Genomic DNA, 19,451 nt, shown 5'->3' on the forward strand with positions numbered 1-19,451 from the left:
GTCCCTTCGATCTATATTTTCTTCTCCTCGACCTCTGATATTCAATCACTACCAAACCAACCCTTAATTTAAAGGAGACTTTTGCTTAGCCCCAAAAATAAATACAATATAAGCCAAATAAGCAAGAGCAAAAATCTTATATGACCATTTTGCCCATAGTGCGAAAAGAAAATTTAACAAGTGACTTGTTGCCTAAGTTGAGAATTGCAAAATATAATGTCACTGCGAAGTTGTAAAAGCAAAAAGACCTGCTCGCACCAATACTACTAGATCAGAAGAAGCAGAAGAGGAAGAGAAAGAAGACAGTGGAACGATGGCGAGGTACGACAGAGCCATAACGGTGTTTTCTCCTGATGGTCATCTCTTCCAAGTCGAATACGCGCTCGAAGCTGTGCGCAAGGGTAACGCCGCCGTCGGCGTACGTGGCACAGACACCATCGTTCTCGGCGTCGAAAAGAAGTCCACTGCCAAGCTCCAGGACTCCAGGTCCATCTCTCTCTCTCTCTCTCTCAAACAATGATTTTCTGTGCTTTGATCTAACAGATTGAAAATGAGGTTGGGTTTAGGGTTAGGGTTTTTATATGACATCGATTTCTAATTTTGCTTTCGATTTCTGCAATCGGTTGATTGATGCTTCTGCATTTGTAAAGAAATTGAACTAAGGAAATGTAAGATGTTAATTGGGTCCTTGCCATTTTAAACAAACATGATGTTAATTTTACTTTGGAAATCCCAGTGTAAAAAAAAAGATAGTTTATTTATTCGTTTCTGAAATCTTGTATCGCCCTTTTATTCAGAATTTTGGTAATGAGACTTTGAAGTCCTAATCAAATGAAAACTTTAATGAAAATGGGGAAGAATTTTTCAGAAGACTGTATTATGATTGTGCACTCTGCATCCTCTAAGATATGAATTATGATAGACCTTATATTTTTGTTACATTGGCCTTGAGACGAGCGTATAATAACACTTTTCAAGTATTCCAAGCTTTTATCTTTGACAGGACTCCCAACCACATATCAGTTACTCATTTAGGAATTAGGATGCAATTCAAGTCTTAAATCAATAGCCGTTTAACTTTATAAGTTTTTCGTATCCTTATAATTCATAATAGAATCTAGTGCTTCTCAGGGAACAGAAAGAGAGGTCCTGCTTTTGACTGTCTTCTAACCATTTTGTTGCTTCTGCTGTGCAGATCAGTGAGGAAGATCGTGAACCTGGATAATCACATTGCTCTAGCCTGTGCTGGGCTCAAAGCAGATGCTCGTGTTTTGATAAACAAGGCTAGGATTGAATGTCAAAGCCACAGGCTTACTGTTGAGGATCCAGTAACAGTTGAGTATATAACGCGTTACATTGCTGGTCTTCAGCAAAAGTACACACAAAGTGGTGGTGTGAGACCATTTGGTCTTTCAACTTTGATTGTTGGGTTTGATCCATACACGGGTTCACCATCACTATACCAGACAGATCCTTCTGGGACTTTTTCAGCATGGAAAGCTAATGCAACTGGAAGAAACTCCAATTCGATAAGGGAATTTCTGGAGAAGAACTTCAAAGAAACTTCTGGGCAAGAAACCATAAAGCTTGCAATCCGTGCTTTGCTTGAGGTATGTTGTTTGTGCTTGTGAGTTTAGATGTTTTGCTTGAGGCCTTAGCATCTCATTTGTTCTTGTGTTATTGTATGCTGAACATTTACATATTGTTCTTTAGAAGCCAAACTTTCAAATTGTGTAAAATTTCATTTGTAGGTTGTTGAAAGTGGGGGAAAAAACATAGAAGTGGCTGTGATGACTAAGGATCATGGTCTGCGGCAACTTGAAGAAGCTGAAATTGATGCTATTGTTGCTGAGATAGAAGCAGAGAAAGCGGCTGCTGAGGCGGCAAAGAAGGGCCCTCCTAGGGAAACATGATCTTGTATCATCCTATTTTCATTTTGCAAGTTTATTTTACTAGCTCTGGTTGATGTCCTCCACCTTGCTGTTCTTTTGGAGTTGTACTTTGCACTTGCTGTGGCTTAAACTGATCACTGTCATCAGCATTTAGTATGCTCATGAGCTTCAAAACTGCTAGTTATTACTGGTTATATTTTCAAATGGATTGGGATTTGCTTAATTAAGTTTTAATTGAGACTGGTAGAATCATTGTCTTTTAATTTGTGATGATTAATTCGGGGAATTTATGAAGATTCAACAGTCCAGTTTATTCTACCATTTGCTACACCCAACTTAATTTGGGTGTCCTCCAAATTTGGTGGCTTTCCTCCAATTAATGGCTTAAAACTTACTTGGAGGAAATGGTCCTGTAAAGAGTGATCGGATCCAGATTTGATCTTGTTTATAGTGCCTTATTCTCCAAGTTGGTAAATCCTATTTTCACCTTTGCGTTTGATATCTCTTTATAAGACCAAAATTTACAACTTTCCCGCTATTAGTACAGAAAAACAAACTTACTTATAATGGGGATAGCAGTGTTTTGTTATCTCTGACCAATAATATAATGACACGTTAAAAAGTTATCTCACATATCATTGCGTTATTGGTCGAGATAGCAAAAATTCTTATCCCCTTGGATGAAAGTCTTTCTATAAATGGTTTCCAATCTCAGATGAGGCCGAAAACATTTGTTAGGTTTAGTTTTAGTTGACCCGCGAACTTAGGGCCTACAAGTACTCAACAATATAATATAACAAAAGCCAGAAAAGAAAATTTACTCAAAAACATAAATTGGCCCATGCAGGTCTCGAACCTGCGACCTTCGCGTTATTAGCACGACGCTCTAACCAGCTGAGCTAATAGGCCGATTTGCTCTTTCGTTCGTTATTTTTTTATTTCAACTGCATTTTATTTATCTAACTCTGTTCATGCCTTCCGTGGCGGTTCTTCCTACTTCTCCTCTCTTCTTTTCCCCGATATTGGAAAAAAAAACATAGACGCAGAGTTTCCGCCATGAAAGAAGATTACGAGGTACAGTTTTCAAAACTTGAACTTCAATTCTTTTCTTTTATTCCTTAATTTAGAAGAAATTAAATTTCGTTTCAATTCTGATACCATCGACATCTGCACCGTCTCTAAACCAGAACCAAAACCAAAACACGACCTTCATCTGTTCTCTCTTTGGCTAACGCTCGAAACAACACCCAAATCCAACCACAACCACCTCATCAAAATTTGATTTTTCGCAAGTTTACATGTTCTTAATCTATTTAGTTTTTGTTTTACGTTGGCTATTGGACATTTTATGGATTGTAGGCGTGGTTGGTGTCAGATTTTGAATCATGGCGACCTTTGTGCAGTGAAAACTTGTAGCTGGATTTCAGAAATTGAAAGTTTTTGTGTGTTTGTTTAGAGGGTCAATCAATTTTATGAACTCTGTGGTAGAATTTGCGTATTGGAAGATTAAGAATTGGGGATGTCCCCAATTGGAATTTTCTGGGCACATAAATCTTAGAAATTCATGTTCCAGTGATCTGTGGATTTTGGACGATAAATCACGTTTGCATATGTTATGTTCTGTAAAAAGCAAAAAAATAAAATAATTCCTGACTGAATTGTTTTGGGTGACAGTTGTAGAAAGCAAAAGGCAAAATGAAAATAGGAAGTGATAGTTTTTCCTTGCTTTGTCAGTCTAGTGTTACCTTGTGCCCCTTGCTCCAATGGGGAGTGATAGTACTCCATTATCATTATGCACAGATAAAGTGAATGGCAGAAGAAATTTGTTGAGGTTAACATCAGATTATGCTTATGATCGTGTTGGTTTTGCTGATAGAGATACTAAATTAGGTGACTGAACCCTTGGTGCCTTCTCAAGTTCATATGACTTAAATCATTTGTGCGCTTCAGGCGGATAGAGGTTTATTTAGTACTTAAATTTCTTTCGTTTATGTTTTGGATCAGCTGGTGCTTGGTGTTGCAAGTTTGATTTGATGAGATGCTTCTTAATTGCCGAACCGACTTTAATTTGTTTTTTTTTTCTGGCTTTATTTATATATAGATTGATGAGAAAAAGCAAGCTGCTGCTGATGTATTGTTTAACTATTCAAAATTTGTGATGGCGTGCATTGGAAATCAAGTTCGACCTTGTGACTTGAGGTTGCATCTAATGAAGGTAATCAGGAATTGATTGTTTTATATTGTTCTATCTGATGAGAGAATAGATGTAGCCTGTAGGATTCTTGCCTTGTGTATAGACATGTTAACTTATATTTGCCTCTGGTGATTACTCCTTTCATTCTTCAGGAGATTTCAGGTATACCAACTTCTCTGAAGAAAGATTCAGCCCAGAGAGCAGCTTCTCCTGATGCAATGGGCGAATCATCAAGCTCGGGTACAGCTAGACTTGATAAAACAGACAGTTTTCGGGATCGGGCGCTATAGTTTGAAGTAGCGGCAGTTATTTATTTGATATTCAAGGCTATCTGTCTTGTATGGCTCCCTCGCCTCACCCTGGTTTCCCATTCCCTTTATGTATGTAATGTTCTCATTTTACTTTGCGATATAGCAGAATTTTACCTATACTTGTGATCATAACTTGGGGTAGATCTTGCTTCTCTCTTTCTCTGTTCGCTAATGTTGTTGTCTCTATGATTACTTGAATTTTTGGAAACAAATTTATGCGTTAGTTTGGTAAAAATTGATCGGGCAAAGGTCTGGGGCAACTCAGACAACCCATCTATCGGACCAATATTATGGCCCATCACCTTAGTGTGATTTTTTGTGTGGGCCCATTATGCACAGTTTTGTTAATCCAAATATTAGTCTCGTTCATCTAAATTACCTAAAAATGAGTCCTGTGAGGTCCCTCATAAATACCGGTCATTGGATTAATCCGATGACGCATATAATTAGTAGTTTTATTTTATTATTTCTAACCCAATAAATAAAATAAAAATCAGGATAAACGTTCAATTTGTCTTCCACCCCAGCCATCTTCTTCCCTCATCCCTTCTCTCGCTCTTCCTCTCAGCATCTTCATTCCCTTTCTATCTAACCTAGGGATACACATTCATTTGTCTTCATTCATCCCAACTATCTTCTCATTATCCTCTCTCTCTCTCTCTCTCTCTCTCTCTCTCTCTTCCTTCTGTCGTTCTAAGTTTAGGAAAGAAGAAGAAATTCATACAAGCGATTCCCTGGCGGCTTTTCATTCCATTGACAGCCAAAATATCTTCGTGAGTCAAAATATTAAATTCAATAAATTTCTTAAATATTTTGCAAATAAATATGATGGCCTCAAGTCCAAAGATGGATATATGGCATTAACATGTCATAAATGAACCAAGAAGGGAGAAGATGCCTGGGTTTGAACGTGCAACCCTAATTTTTATTTATTTATTGGGTTAGACCAATTAAAATAAATAATTAAAAGAGTTTGGGTAAGGTAAGGAGCACGAGTGAGGGTTTAAATTACTATATCACATGTGTCATTGGATTAATCCAATGGCATGTATTAAAGAGGCTCTCACAAGACTTCATGTTTAGGTTTTTAGATGAGCGGGACTGTTACACTGCATAATCAAATAAGAATATACTCAATTAATGATCTACAAAAGCACTAAGTAATAATCGGTTAGCGACATAATACGACACTAATAACTCAATTGAACTTATTAAATTACTAATGAATTAGTGCTTGAGCATTATTAATACAACTTAACATCTTTATAACATAATATATCTATTGTCGGAGCATGTAACACTTCCTTGTATAAGAAATGAAATTTTAACTTAATATTTCTCCATCCATATAATTGGACGTTTATATCTCCTTGGTCATTTTGAACCTAGGGTAGAATTTAATTTGAAAATAATCACATATGTTCTTGAATTTGAATATGTAATTAAAAGGGGATATTCGTTCAAAATTGTCAATAAATATTTTTTTATGTAAATCTCGTATGTATGGCATGTAGCATCGAATATAGAAATTGGAAATTAATAATAATTAGCAAAACTTGGACAACGGCGCAGATACGCGCATACTCCATTTTCCGCCACAATATAGAAAAACACCCGCAACGGCTAGTTTGTCGAACGGTAACACCCCAACGGTCAAAAAAATTCAAATCTCTATAATTTCTCATATTACCCCCCACGAAACCACACCGTTTCTTTCATTCTCTCTGCCCCTCTCTCTCACCGTCCTTCCCCATTCTTCTTCTCTCCTCTGAGACTTCTTCTTCATCTAAAAAGCCTTCCGTATATCTTCTTCATCTTTAGATCTCACTTCTGCTATAAGATTATATATATCATTCAAATTCAAAGATGTTGCAAGATATGTGGAATGCTCCGCCTGGTTTCAGACCCACCAAGTCTGCCCCTTCCTCACCAGCCAAGCCTCTTGGAGTTTCGAGGACCCGGTCAGAGTCGTTTCATGTGACTCACAAAGTCCCAGTAGGCGACACTCCTTATGTTAGAGCCAAGAATGTTCAGGTAAATCTTCTGGGTTCTTTTTAAAATTTGGATCAGAAATCTGGAAATTGTTCTTTTTTCTTGTTTTGGTTCATGTTCTAATTGATGGGTGCTTTTTGTTTTCCAATAGCTGGTGGATAAGGATCCAGAAAAGGCGATCCCACTATTTTGGGCTGCCATTAATTCTGGGGACAGAGTGGACAGTGCTTTGAAAGACATGGCTATTGTGATGAAGCAACAGAACCGGGCTGAAGAAGCCATTGAAGCCATCAAGTCACTGAGACACCGGTGTTCGGATCAAGCCCAAGAATCTCTTGACAACATTCTTTTGGATCTTTACAAGGTATGAAAACCCCCCAAAATATTCGTAAATTCTAATAATGATATGAGATGAGACTAACAAGCAGTTACTGATAAGTTGGGCGAAATTTTTTTTTTTCTGTAGAGATGTGGGAGATTGGATGACCAAATAGCACTTTTGAGGCACAAGTTGTACTTGATTCAGCAAGGGATGGCCTTCAATGGAAAGCGCACCAAAACTGCCAGATCTCAGGGGAAGAAATTTCAAGTCTCTGTGGAACAAGAAGCCACTAGATTACTGGTAAGATTTCGATATGCAAACGAAAACCAAAAATTTGTTATTTCACTTCAAAATTAGTGACAACAGTGAGACTAATTCTGTGTTTGTATTTTCAGGGGAACTTGGGGTGGGCTTTAATGCAGCAGAACAACTACATTGAAGCTGAAGATGCTTATAGGCGTGCTCTAACAATTGCACCAGATAATAACAAGATGTGCAACCTTGGGATTTGTCTAATGAAGCAAGGAAGAATTTCTGAGGCTAAAGAAAATCTTCGCCGTGTTAAACCCGCAGTTGCAGATGGTCCAAGAGGAACGGATTCCCATCTCAAAGCCTACGAAAGGGCTCAGCAGATGCTCAAGGATCTTGAGTCTGAGATGATGAACAAGGGCGGGGACCGGGTTGAGCAGAGCAGGCTTTTCGACGCCTTCCTTGGGTCTTCATCGATTTGGCAGCCTCAGCCTTGCAGAGACCACCACCATAGCAGCTTGCCAGTAACAACAGATTCTGTCAAAACTCACCAAGATGAGTTTGCTGATGAGAATATCAATTCAAACATAAACGTATTCACAAACCAGATGGGGCTTCCTCAGCATAAAAGTATAAAGCAAGTTCCTCAAGCCCCTCCTCCTCCTTTTGGAAACTCACTAAATGTTGCTGCACAGCCTTACTACGCAAAGTTCATGCCAGCCCCAACTAGCAATCAAATTGCTGAGACCCTTAAGAGAACAAGGTCTGGAAATGCTGCCAATTCAATGAGAGTGACCGATACGGCTGAGATCACAAAGCCTACTGTGGAATTGGGTGTACCAGAGAACAAGACCAGAAGAAGGCTCTCTCTTACATCTGAAGAAACAGGGGACGAGTTAACAAATTTGTTGCCCGACAACAAGGACTTTGAAGAGGCTATCATCTCTGCGGTTATTGACCCAACTAATGAAACTGGGAAGGTGACTGGTACCAGCAACAGTTCCGGGATCTTTCCGAAGAAGATTGAAAAGAGGCTGAGAGTTTTTCAAGATATTACTCTCTCTTTGAGTCCAAGGGCCTGAACTAATTTAATCTATTTAGTCTTCTATATTAATCATTTACCTTTAAACTCATTTAATTTGAAGAATTGCATAGTTTTTTTAGGCTGGAGATGAACTTGTTCTCCTTTCTTTATCTTATCTTCTGGGAGAGAATAGAGTATGTAGTTGAAGTTGTACGGGTAGAGTTATTCTATATATGCCTTGCAAATTGTAAACAGGGCCAATCTTTAACAGAACAATAATAATAAAGGCTCTTTTTCTACAACTCTCAATACTGTGAAGTGTGAAATCATTTTTGTTCTGGCTAGTTTAAAATCAACTGTCACACCATCATATTTATTCATGACAATTTACATAAAATCTGGACAACAATAAAATTTAAAAGAAAACATAAGGGTTTAAAGGAGGGATATTTTGGAAATATTGGTGATTGAGTTGTCTCAGGTTCCCAGTGAACTGTAGTTTCCACTCTAATTGAGGGTCTTCATGTCTTGGATGAAACCTTGGCATTTGTCGTACACTAGCGCTGCAACTATTGCAGCAGCAATGCTAAGAGTAACTACTAGTTTCGGACCCAGAGAAGGTGAGGTAAAGCCAAGTTCTGATAGTTTCTTGTGTGATACTGCATAATCTCTGAAGAATGCTTCATTATCCTGCTCATATACAAAACACTCATGTTAATTGCCAGATGTGAATATGGTAAAATTATCAACTACCACAGCCTGTGATGTGATACCAATCTTTTTTCTTCTCGTAAGCATGGAACACTACAAGGAATTGCAGAAAATAGATAAGTTTCGTAACCACAACAATCAACGGTATCGACTAACTGCGTGGAAATCCTTGCATTCTCCTGACTTCGTTTTGTTTTTGGTTTAATTTTTGGCTTGGAAACTTTATTTACCTTTGCATATAGCTCAACATATCGACGGAACACAGGATCCTCCACTAAAACCTTGTCTGTGGGAAGTTTCAACAGTCCCTCTGATTCCCCTTTCAGCAGTTCCCTGATCACAGAATTTATATCTATAACCAGAGGGAACATTCACTATTGCATATAAAAGTAGACAGCTTTCATGAATGTCTTACACAAAATATGAGTTATCAAACTTTTCAGGTTCCTTTGTCCAGGGGCCATCAAAGTCAGATCTGTTCTGATGTGCCCTTCCCTACAGAACCAACAGAAAAGAAGAGATGAACTCTACGTACAACGAAAACATTGTCTACTTTTAGTATATGGATGGAGAAAGTTACCAGTGTATGGCCTCCAGACAATACCACAATGTCCTTGTCAGACAGGCCCATACGATAGAAAACTTCCCTCAAATGGGATGCACCTATTAACAAAATGAAACAAACAAACATATTTCTTGTGATACAAGCTGAATTTGCAAATGAAAAACTTGATGAACATGATTGATGACATACCAAGTTTGGCATCGGGAACGCGCCCGTCAGGTGGAGATTGAGTTGAGTCCTGATTGAGAGATAAAGAAAGGTATACATTTTTTAAAGAAAGAAGAACACCTTTTAAGTAGGTGTTTCGAAACCGATATGCATACCTTTCTGCCCGGAACAAAGTTAATGGATGGACCTCCAGTGATCTCTACTGCAACAACCCCAGCAAGCTGGAAGACAAACCTTTGAAGTTAGCCAAATTGAGGGTTTCATCAATAATAGCTATTATCCATGTCAAACTATGCATTGCATAACAACCTGATAGAGGTCAGCATATGTAATTTTGGGGTGTTTGGCCTTCACTTCTTCTGAAAATCAAAGCACAATCAGAAACACGTAGAGAAAGTGAATTGAGAATAAGTAAAAAAGCAAAAGCATACCACATAAATTAACCGCAATATTCAGTCCCAAATTTGCACTACGGTTTAACTCTTCCTCGTTCCTGATTGAGCCATTAGGCCCTCCAGCTACTCCATTCTTTGGTTTAGCGTCGTATGTTGCTGCATCATGCCACCTATCAAAATAATGGTTATATACTTAACTTCTGATTGATTTAAGATCACCTGAACCATCATTAATTAGTTACCATTTCGATAAAAGTTGGAGACTAGATTTTTAAAATGGTATCTTTAAAGCCTAAGAAGGGACCAAATTGTTAACAGCAACAATCGGGTACCCCCACGAAAACAGCTAATGATCCTGTTTGGTTGCTGAGAAAATGATGAAAATGGCGACAACAAGACATCAAATTCAAAAGACCATTTCCTTTTCACCAGTTTTCTTGAGCAACCAAACGTAAGGTCATGGGAGGACCAAGTTTGAGGGAAAAATGAAGAATGAACATTTACGCTAAACGAAGCATGAGAGGGGCGCATTTCTTGCTGTAGATAAGAGCACGCAGGTCTCGTCGAGCCTTCTCGATTTCATTGAGGTACTCTTTGTTTACTACTGGTGCGGCCATGACTCGAGAGAGAAGGGCTTATTTTAGTCACACTTACAAAGAAGACGATTTTGTTCCAGTTTATATGGGGAGGTTTAAAAGAAGAATCGGAATAAAGGAATGACTGGCAGGAGGGTTTTGCAAGCGAACAAGAAAAGCATTGGTTCCCTGTTTCGAAGGCCAGGGAAGCATCATCTTGCACCTTCTTTCTTGTGCTTTCAAATTTCTTGGTGAAGTTACGAAAAGCAAGCAATATATGGGCCATATCTATTAGAAACATGTCCTTTATAAGTTCAGTTCTAGAATTTCAGAACTTATTACAGAACAGTAAGACAATTAAGTACTAATAACATATGTTCCCCTGACAGAATATGCTTCACTGGCTTCTCATGATATTATTTAAAATATTTACATTTTTACTAGACTTTTTTACGAACTTCGTATAAGTAACTCAGGATCACAACAGCTGCAGCAACGGCAACTCCCACAGCACTTTGTGCCACCAAAGTACTTGTCTTTACAGCTTCCTTGACACTAGACGATGGAGCAAAGCCTAGCTCTGATAGTTTCTTGTGTGACACTGCGTAGTCTTTGAAGAATGCATCCTCATCCTGCAAGGTAATAGAGCCAAAAGGTAAAGCCTTGATTTCACCCAAGCTCTTAATTTCCTTCCAATTTATTTACTGATTTACCGAAGATAAATCAAATTAGTTACCTTTGCATAAAGCTCAACATAGCGGCGGAACTCAGGATCGTCCAATAAAGCCTTGTCTGTGCGAAGTTTCAACAGCCCCTCTGATTCCCCCTTCAGTAGCTCACTGATAAAAATTTAATTACAACATAAACAATTGTCAATGTGTGCTGCATTTGGTCCTACCAATTGAAAGTTTTAAAAATCAATTGTGTTAAGTATAATATTGATTTCTTACACAAAGTATGAATTGTCGAACTTCAAAGGCTCATTCGTCCAAGGGCCATCAAAGCCTGACCTTTCTGGATGTGCTCTACCCTACAGAAACAAAGAAGTATTCAATATATGTATATTTTATATAACTGAAAAGTATTTTGCACATTGTTGAGTCCATTAAAAAGCTACCAATGTGTGGGCTCCTGACAATGCCACAATGTCTTTATCAGACAGACCCATGCGATAAAAGATGTCCTTCAAATGTGATGCACCTGCAGCAAAATCGAAATAACAAACCATTACAACATTGAAGGAAATCAGAATAATGATTTGTTCATCTTCCATTAGCACACTAATAAAATATAACCCAAGAAGAAGAGAGAGAACCTAAGTTTCTGTATTAAAGCAGCTGAAACTTTATAGGCATGCATACCTTGTTTGGCATCTGGAAGCCGTCCTTCTTCCGGAGACTCCAGTGAATCCTGGATTCAGAGATAGAAAGAAAGTTCAACAACTGCAAGGAACATACATGATAAATATGTTATTAACAACTGCCATGAATGAACATACCTTTCTACCAGGAACAAACTCAATAGTAGGGCCACCAGTGACCTCCACAGCAACAACCCCAGCAAGCTAAGATCATAAGACAGAAAAATTACGAGTTACTCAAATCTGGTTCTCACATAGAGCTAGGTAACTAGCTCATCCAATATTTACAGAAAAAAATAAAAGCCCCTAACTGGTGAATGTGTGTGACGTTTTTTATCTGATCAAAATAAAACTTGCTCCATTCATAAAACAAAATAAATAAATAAAAACTAGACCTACATTGGTAGATGAGATAGAAAGTTTCCATAGAGATGAGATCCTCCCCAAAAAATCACACATCGGAACCATAATTCATAAAACAATGGCCCTTGAAATCTACCAGAGTCCATTGAGCTTTGCAGTGTATTATGTTACACAAACATTTTCCTTATGAAATAGCATATATCAAGGACCAAACAACAAGTACAACATAAAGCCAAAGGTTCACAACAAAACAATGAGAGATTAAAAAACTACAGCCACCTGGTAGAGGTCGGCATATGTGATCTTCTGATACTTGGCTTTCACTTCCTCTGTTATCAAAACAGAACAACAAAAAGAATTAGGGGAAAATTCAACTGTTTGGCATCTACAATTAAATTTCTTGGGAGACCGAATGGTTTCCAATTTCAGTCATTTCAAAGAGTACAACAACTCAGAATTGGAATTAACTCTAGGATACTGCAAAAACAATAGAATCCAATAGATAAGCTCCGCCTATGAGTTGACCTCATCAAAATCAGTACAAATTTTTTGCTTTTTTAATATGAAAATTATCAGCATAAACTATCAATGAATTGCTTAAGAACTTCAGTACAGATAAAAGTTCCCAAAAATTCTCACCACAAAAATTAACAGCAATTTTCAAACCACTATTTGCGCCATGGTTTAGCTCATGCTCATTCCTGATGGAGCCATTAGCGCCACCGGTTTTCGTTTCAGCATTGTATGTCCCAGCATCATGCCACCTGCCTCAATTGATTGAAAGTGACTTCTGATTAGTAAGAATTTAAAATTTAAAAAAGAAAGAATAAATTAAAACTTTGTTCTTCTTTTATTCATTGACTTTGGTGATCGAACAGTAACAGACTAATGAGCTGTTCGGTCAAACGGAAAATGCAAGAAAGAAAAAAAGAAACTCAAAACCTAAACAGTAAACTCATCCTTACTCAAAACTAGAACTAGACACTAGATATAAATTTCATTCCCCCTTCCTTCTCCTAGTTTTTCTCGGGAGCCAAACGGAACGTGGAAACAGTAAAGACGAAAGTGAAAAGAGAGCACTTACGCCAATCGAACCATGATAGGAGCGCAGTTCCTGACAGAGATGAGAGCGCGAAGGTCCCGACGAGCCTTCTCCACTTCCTTGAGGTACTGCGCGTCCACTACTGGTTCCGCCATGAGAGAATCGGCCGACGAAATCGCAGGCTTTGCGGAATCGAAGCAAAATCAAAAGCGAAGACGCCAACGAACCAAACGATTGAATTGAAGGCAACGATTGGTTTGCTTTGCTTTGGCTCGCTCTGTGTGTATGGATATACTGGATTGGATCAGCGGGAGAGAAGCTTGAGCGTTTTATTATTATTATTATAATTTTATTTTTCGTTATTATTTTATTACTGAAGGTGATTATGGTGCAGCGTAATTAGAGCGCGTGTGGAGCACCGGGCTTGGAGAGCACGATAAGTGAACTATTGGGAGGTGCTGGTGGAGCGTGGGATTTAAAATGATTTGTGAGCGCGTGTGGAGGAGAAACTCCTTATCTTTCTTGGGCTTCGGACCTACCAGTGCGGTCGTGGAACGGATTAACGAACTATTTTGACGAAAACCTTGGGGTATACGGAAGGACGCTTATCGTTACGTTGCGCCCGCAGTTTTGGTCTGGCCCAGTAGGGCCTAAAAGGCTTTCAGAAGGATGGGAGTTTTTGGTGAAAGTACTGTGATTCTTGTAGCCCAATCATTTCCAAGCCTTGCCAATGACCGCAATCCGAGAAAAACTTTCATGAGGCGGTTTTATAACAATTCTCTGTCTACACCCTAGGTGATATGAGACATAGACACAGAATATGAAACCGTTTCATGAAAGTTTTTCTCCTCCCAACGCTTGTGGAAGTTAGGTTCTTAACTCTTTCTTTCTATAATATTATCCTTTTGGAAACTGACTTGTATGTTGCACTCATTCTCTCTTACCTTGACTAGAAGGGATGTTCTTGTGAGAAAAATTAGCAATTAGGTTATATTGTAAAGGGTGTTTTTGTATAATTAGCTAGTGTTTCAAGTTTCTATATTTAAAAAGTTTGTATTTTATGTTGGTTATTAGAATTTAACACGATATAGATGTTTGGTGAACAACATAACGTACCCGACTATCTAACAGGAAAATATTTATCCTTTCGTACTTATATGTGTACTTCAAATTTGCTCACTTATGTTGCCACCATGTTGGTACCCGCATTTCTTTTTGTTGACTTATTGTTGAATTTCAAGTGCATAGTGGTTTAGGTGCATGTGGTGCAGTATTGTACGAGTAAGTCTGAACACTGAACACTAATTTTAAAACAAAGGCTAGCATATGTCCGTACAATTGTTGATGCACTTGGTCTCCATCTCTAGCTTCAAGTTTGTGATATACGTGGTGCAGGCCAAATTAAGAACCCTAGATGGTAACAAGCTCAAAAGCTCTCTGCTTTCTTCATCAGTTAATAATTTTCTGTCAAAGAAAACAGAAGACGTATAATTGCATTGCTGAGATGAGTCAGGAAGCTTCAGTTTGTGAAGTAAAACCATCACATAATATTATGATTAAACATGAGTTTCTGTCAACGACAATGGCCCACACATGCATTGGTCACTTGAAATCAACGGTTTATAGTTGCCCAAACAAATCCACATTCACTTCGATCAAGGGCCTATAATTGTTGATGCACACGTTAAAGACTGTGTCTAACATTTTATATATGTGTATGAGGTGACCCTGAAATGAAATGCTCTCTCTCTCTCTCTCTCTCTCTCTCTCTCTCTCTCTCTCTCTCTCTGTGGAATCCACCACGGTTCCCAAAAAGAACCAAAGAGATAGAAAACAAAACAAATTTTAACTTCCAATTTGATACCCATCTGATATCCGTATCAAACAAAATTTTTGTTTATATCATATGGTAATAGAATATACTTAAAGTACAGTTTTTTATTTTGAGAAGAATAATGCTGTCTTCTTTTAGTATTAATCTAAGGTTTCCTTGATCGGATTAACATTAATTTATTTAAATTGTTATTTTAAGTCATTCTCTCTTTTTATGTTTCTCCCGAGGCATCACCATACCGTTTGATTTGTGAATTGACTCAACTGTTAATGAAGAGAACAACTTATATGTAATATATTTCATATACATGGATGTATGAAACAAGATATATATATGCTTTTCTCTTTAAAATCCGTCAACATAAACGTGCAATTTGTTTACACACCACTTGTTCACTTGGGATTCAAATCATCAGTGTCCCAAAATCCAAATGTTAGAGTTAGTTAGAGTTTGAGGTTATGAGAAAAAGGAAACTTAACGTTATGAGTAAAATGTTGAGGTTAGAATTTGAATTTATTTTTGCCACAAAAAGCTCTCCAGCACTTGAGTCAGTTATGGCAAATCCAATAACTTAATAAATGGTGGTAAACACAAAAATGAAAAGAAGCTTGAAGAGTTGAAGCCATAACTCAAACTTTGGATGCTGACGGTTTTGAGTTCCAGGCTGACACACCAGCTCATGGTAAATACAGACAACATGGTTGGGGTAATTTGGTCAGTAAATTCAAATATATACAATGCTCTCTGGCTCGCTTTCCAAAGCCCAGTGTCTCTGCTCCAGCTCAAGCCCTGTCCCTTGTCCCTCCACCACATCCTAGATAAGTCCCAAACCTACATCTTCACTTCAGAGAGAGAGAAAGATAGATCGAAAGCTCCTGAGTTGAGATCAAATCAAACTGGGCAAATGTTGTTTTGCCAACCCAGAAAATCCTACAAGAAGAACATTGCAGCTACTAAAACTGTGTGGTTTTTGGAGGTAAGTGTGTGCTTCTCTGTCTTCTGTGTCTGTGCCCATCTGGGAAAGAGTTACAGAGCCAAAGCAGCCAACTTTGCCTTTAAAATGTGCACAAAATACAACCACTTTTAGAGTTTAGACCACCTTTAGCAGAACCCATGACCCCAATTACATGAAAGACCCTCCATTGATGGAGACACTGCAAGCTTCATCTGTTAATATATAGCTAAAAGAACCTTCCTTTTTCATTTTCTTTTTTTTCCAAAAAACCCTTCTCATTTTTCTTTCTTGTTCTTTTTCTCTCTGGTTTTTAGCAGCAAATCAAGCTGATCAAGAGCAAAATGGGGTGTTGCTATTCGAGAATAGATAGAGAAGAGATGGTTTCGAGATGCAAATCAAGGAAGAGGTACATGAAGCAGCTCGTGAAAGCAAGACAAGCTTGGTCTGCAGCTCACACCATGTATCTTCGTTCTCTTCGCAGCACTGGTGCTGCTCTGCTCCAATTTTCAAATGCCGAAACTACCGTCCATCACCACAACAACCACTACAGCCACCACAACAACCACCACTCGCCACCACAACCGCAAACCCCACAAACCCCTCTCACCCCACAACCGCCGCCGCCGCCGCCGCCACTCAGCTCAAGCTCTGACACATGGACAACATCAACCACAGCCTCGACAGCTCTCCCGCCTCCGCCTCCCCCGCCGCCGCCTCCGTCGTCCACATGGGATTTCTGGGACCCATTTGTGGCTTCTTCTTCGAGGCCAGTGACTGAAGAAGAGTGGGAGGACAACACGACCGCCTCCGAGGCGGTGATCACCGTCACGGCTGCGAGCACGGCGGCGCCGCTTTCTGTCGTCAGTGGGTTTTCTAAAGAGAGTGGGGCGCCTACAAGTGAGCTTGCCATGGTGGTTTCGAGAAATGCTAAAGATCTGGTTGAGATTATAAAGGAACTTGATGAGTATTTCCTCAAGGCTGCTGATGCTGGCGGACTTCTCTCCTTGCTCTTGGAAGTTCCCACCCCTGGATTTTCTTCTTGTCAAAATAAAGGGGGTAAAGTTTTATTTTTTTTTTAATGTTTGAAGTGATTTTCTTTTTGGGTTCTAGCTCTGTTTGTTTGCTGAGAAAACTGGGGAAAAATGAGAGGAAAGAGAACAATTTTAATTTTTACTGTTTTATATTTTGATGTAATGAATGGTTTTGGTTTTTTTTTTTTTTTTTTTTTGGGGCAGGTAAAGTTTATAACCATGGGTGTAATTTGAGCCCCTCACTGTGGACATGGGGAGGTTCAAGTCCCAAGTTTGGTGGGTTTGGAAAGATGGGTTGTGATGAGATGGTGCTTAGCCATTTAGGTAGTGGGGTTGGAGAGGAGGGTGTTGTGAGTAGCAGCCATTGCTCTACTGTGGAGAGGCTTTATGCTTGGGAAAAGAAACTATACCAGGAAGTCAAGGTAAACTTTTGGTTCCCATATCTTTTGTGGGCTCCTGGTGGAGCTTTTGCCCTACACAATCATATTGTTTTGTTATTTTAATTTTACTTTTGGGGCACAAGCATGACATATGAACTTTGGAGTTTTAAAGTTATTCAATGAGATCATGCACATCCATATGTGTGTGTGTGTGTGTTTTTTCATTTAGTTTAGATTTATGTTTTCGTTTTGGGGATGGTTTTAGGATGCTGAGACAATAAAGATAGAGCATGAGAAGAGGGTGGCTACCTTGAAGAAGCTAGAGATGAAGAGGGCAGACTATGTGAAGACTGAGAAGACCAAGAATGATGTGGAAAAGCTGGAGTCACAAATGATGGTTGCTTCACAGGCCATTGACACAACTTCTGCTGAAATCATCAAACTCAGGGAGACAGAGCTGTACCCTCAACTCATTGAGCTTGTCAAGGGGTTAGTCTTTTTTTTGGTCAATACTAAGGGTTAGTCTTGAGCATACACGAGTTTTCATTTTCTTTATCTTCTTTTTGGTAAATATATCATCTCAAATTAATAGCCATAGATTTTGAATATCTGGCTTAAGAGAGTGAAAGTCAAAGCTCTGATATTTTGGGGTAGCAGTAAAAAATTTCGTTTGACTGCTTTTGACTGGTTGTTTTGTGTCCTTTGTTTGCTTTTCCTTAGAAAGATTTACTGATTCGTACAGCCATGTAAACTTTGAAAATACCTTAACACAATACCATATTTTGCTTGCTTTTACAGATTGATGTGCATGTGGAGAAGCATGTATGAGTGCCACCAGGTCCAAAAGCACATTGTTCAGCAGCTCAAATACCTGAACACAATACCATCTACTGAACCTACATCTGAGATTCACAGGCAAGCAACACTCCAGCTTGAGCTTCAAGTCCAGCAATGGCACCAGTCATTTTGCAACCTGGTCAAGGCTCAATTGGACTACATCCAGTCCCTAACAGGATGGCTCCGGCTTAGCCTCTTCCAGTTTAGGAGACATCCAATATCAAAGACAAGTCAAGAATCAAGAATTTACATGCTCTGTGAAGAATGGCACCATGCAGTTGACCGGATTCCGGACAAAGTAGCATCTGAAGGAATCAAGAGCTTTTTAACCGTAGTTCATGCTATTGTAGTTCAACAAGCAGAGGAATATAAGCAAAAAAAGAAGTCAGAATCGACATTTAAAGAGCTTGAGAAGAAGGCAACTGTGCTTAGATCGGTGGAGTCCAAGTATGGCCCATATTCAATGCCTGATTCCGCTAGCACTTCTACAAAGAACCCAGTTGCTGAGAAGCGGGCAAAGGTGGAGGTGTTGAGGGCAAAAGCAGAAGAGGAGAAGAGCAAGCATGAAAAGTCAGTGAGTGTGACAAGAGTCATGACACTAAATAACTTGCAGATGGGGTTTCCTCATGTCTTTGAGGCGATGGTGGGATTTTCAAGTGTGTGTATGCAGGCATTCGAGTCACTATATAACCAAGCCAAAAGTGCTAATCAGGAGCTTGACGTTAAAAGGTTACTACCGTAAGGAGAAGATTCGAATTTCAGGAGGATTGGCAGCACTGTAATCAGTTTTCTGTGTATATCGCGCATCCTTTCAGTAAGCTGGATGTTGAGGGGTTACTAAATCGATGAAAAGACTTAAAAGTTCTGGAGGAATGACAGCATTGTAATCAGTTTTCGTGTATAGATAGATGCACATCCTTTCAGTTATCATTAACCATAGTGGAGGAGACTATCAGTGGCAGGATTCCCCTTTTTAAGATAACCTTGACACAATTATGCAGAGTAGGGAAACACCGACCCGGAAACAGAAGTGGTTGAATATTTGGAATGCAACAGAGTAAGGATATTCTAGTTAGTTTGCAACTTTTCAAAGGTTTGTTCTGTTTTCTCCCATGAAAGGCGTCCGGAGTGCTATTTACTCTTCCCTTGTTTAGTTTGATAGTTTCCCTTTTCTTCTTGTGGGTTGACTGTTCAGTTTTATTTAATTATTCTTAATGAAGGTGTTTTTTGGTTTGTTTTCTAATTCGTTTG

At 38.9% G+C, this 19,451-nt stretch overlaps 6 protein-coding genes and 1 non-coding gene across 8 annotated transcripts; 4 read left to right on the forward strand and 3 right to left on the reverse strand.

Moving 5' to 3' along the window:
• Positions 1–183: 183 nt before the first annotated feature.
• LOC117634197 (proteasome subunit alpha type-7) lies at positions 184–2,155 on the forward strand. The gene is made up of 3 exons (XM_034368167.1): positions 184–486; positions 1,196–1,610; positions 1,752–2,155. The coding sequence occupies exons 1-3, from the start codon at positions 314–316 to the stop codon at positions 1,911–1,913; spliced, it is 750 nt and encodes a 249-aa protein (XP_034224058.1). The 5' UTR covers positions 184–313; the 3' UTR covers positions 1,914–2,155.
• Positions 2,156–2,727: 572 nt separating this feature from the next.
• Positions 2,728–2,801, reverse strand: TRNAI-AAU. Its single transcript has one exon. It is a non-coding gene; the product is annotated as a tRNA-Ile (tRNA).
• A 46-nt stretch (positions 2,802–2,847) lies between these two features.
• LOC117634682 lies at positions 2,848–4,632 on the forward strand. The gene is made up of 3 exons (XM_034368868.1): positions 2,848–2,966; positions 3,994–4,107; positions 4,239–4,632. Exons 1-3 carry the CDS (start codon positions 2,949–2,951, stop codon positions 4,374–4,376), a joined length of 270 nt encoding a protein of 89 aa, XP_034224759.1. The 5' UTR covers positions 2,848–2,948; the 3' UTR covers positions 4,377–4,632.
• A 1,500-nt stretch (positions 4,633–6,132) lies between these two features.
• On the forward strand, positions 6,133–8,293 carry LOC117636034 (protein POLLENLESS 3-LIKE 2). Its single transcript, XM_034370462.1, has 4 exons — positions 6,133–6,431; positions 6,541–6,753; positions 6,856–7,011; positions 7,107–8,293. The coding sequence occupies exons 1-4, from the start codon at positions 6,264–6,266 to the stop codon at positions 8,040–8,042; spliced, it is 1,473 nt and encodes a 490-aa protein (XP_034226353.1). The 5' UTR covers positions 6,133–6,263; the 3' UTR covers positions 8,043–8,293.
• A 33-nt stretch (positions 8,294–8,326) lies between these two features.
• LOC117636035 (L-ascorbate peroxidase 3-like) lies at positions 8,327–10,461 on the reverse strand. Its single transcript, XM_034370463.1, has 9 exons — positions 10,328–10,461; positions 9,860–9,993; positions 9,738–9,787; positions 9,584–9,649; positions 9,450–9,498; positions 9,276–9,358; positions 9,111–9,190; positions 8,926–9,028; positions 8,327–8,674 (listed from the first exon to the last, which is right to left on the reverse strand). The coding sequence occupies exons 1-9, from the start codon at positions 10,438–10,440 to the stop codon at positions 8,492–8,494; spliced, it is 861 nt and encodes a 286-aa protein (XP_034226354.1). The 5' UTR covers positions 10,441–10,461; the 3' UTR covers positions 8,327–8,491.
• Positions 10,462–10,663: 202 nt separating this feature from the next.
• On the reverse strand, positions 10,664–13,515 carry LOC117636036 (L-ascorbate peroxidase 3-like). Its single transcript, XM_034370464.1, has 9 exons — positions 13,206–13,515; positions 12,761–12,885; positions 12,401–12,450; positions 11,897–11,962; positions 11,760–11,808; positions 11,516–11,598; positions 11,349–11,428; positions 11,135–11,237; positions 10,664–11,030 (listed from the first exon to the last, which is right to left on the reverse strand). The coding sequence occupies exons 1-9, from the start codon at positions 13,316–13,318 to the stop codon at positions 10,839–10,841; spliced, it is 861 nt and encodes a 286-aa protein (XP_034226355.1). The 5' UTR covers positions 13,319–13,515; the 3' UTR covers positions 10,664–10,838.
• A 2,255-nt stretch (positions 13,516–15,770) lies between these two features.
• On the forward strand, positions 15,771–19,443 carry LOC117634874 (protein ALTERED PHOSPHATE STARVATION RESPONSE 1-like). Of its 2 annotated transcripts, none has more exons than XM_034369145.1 (5): positions 15,771–15,973; positions 16,267–17,008; positions 17,188–17,405; positions 17,629–17,852; positions 18,162–19,443. In XM_034369145.1, exons 1-5 carry the CDS (start codon positions 15,902–15,904, stop codon positions 18,940–18,942), a joined length of 2,037 nt encoding a protein of 678 aa, XP_034225036.1. In that variant the 5' UTR covers positions 15,771–15,901; the 3' UTR covers positions 18,943–19,443. The 2 variants fall into 2 exon arrangements, with proteins under 2 accessions (XP_034225036.1, XP_034225037.1); XM_034369146.1 differs by having other exon boundaries at positions 16,270–17,008.
• Positions 19,444–19,451: the final 8 nt, after the last annotated feature.

Source organism: Prunus dulcis, chromosome 7 (genome assembly GCF_902201215.1).
Source record: "Prunus dulcis chromosome 7, ALMONDv2, whole genome shotgun sequence".
NCBI lineage: Eukaryota > Viridiplantae > Streptophyta > Magnoliopsida > Rosales > Rosaceae > Prunus > Prunus dulcis.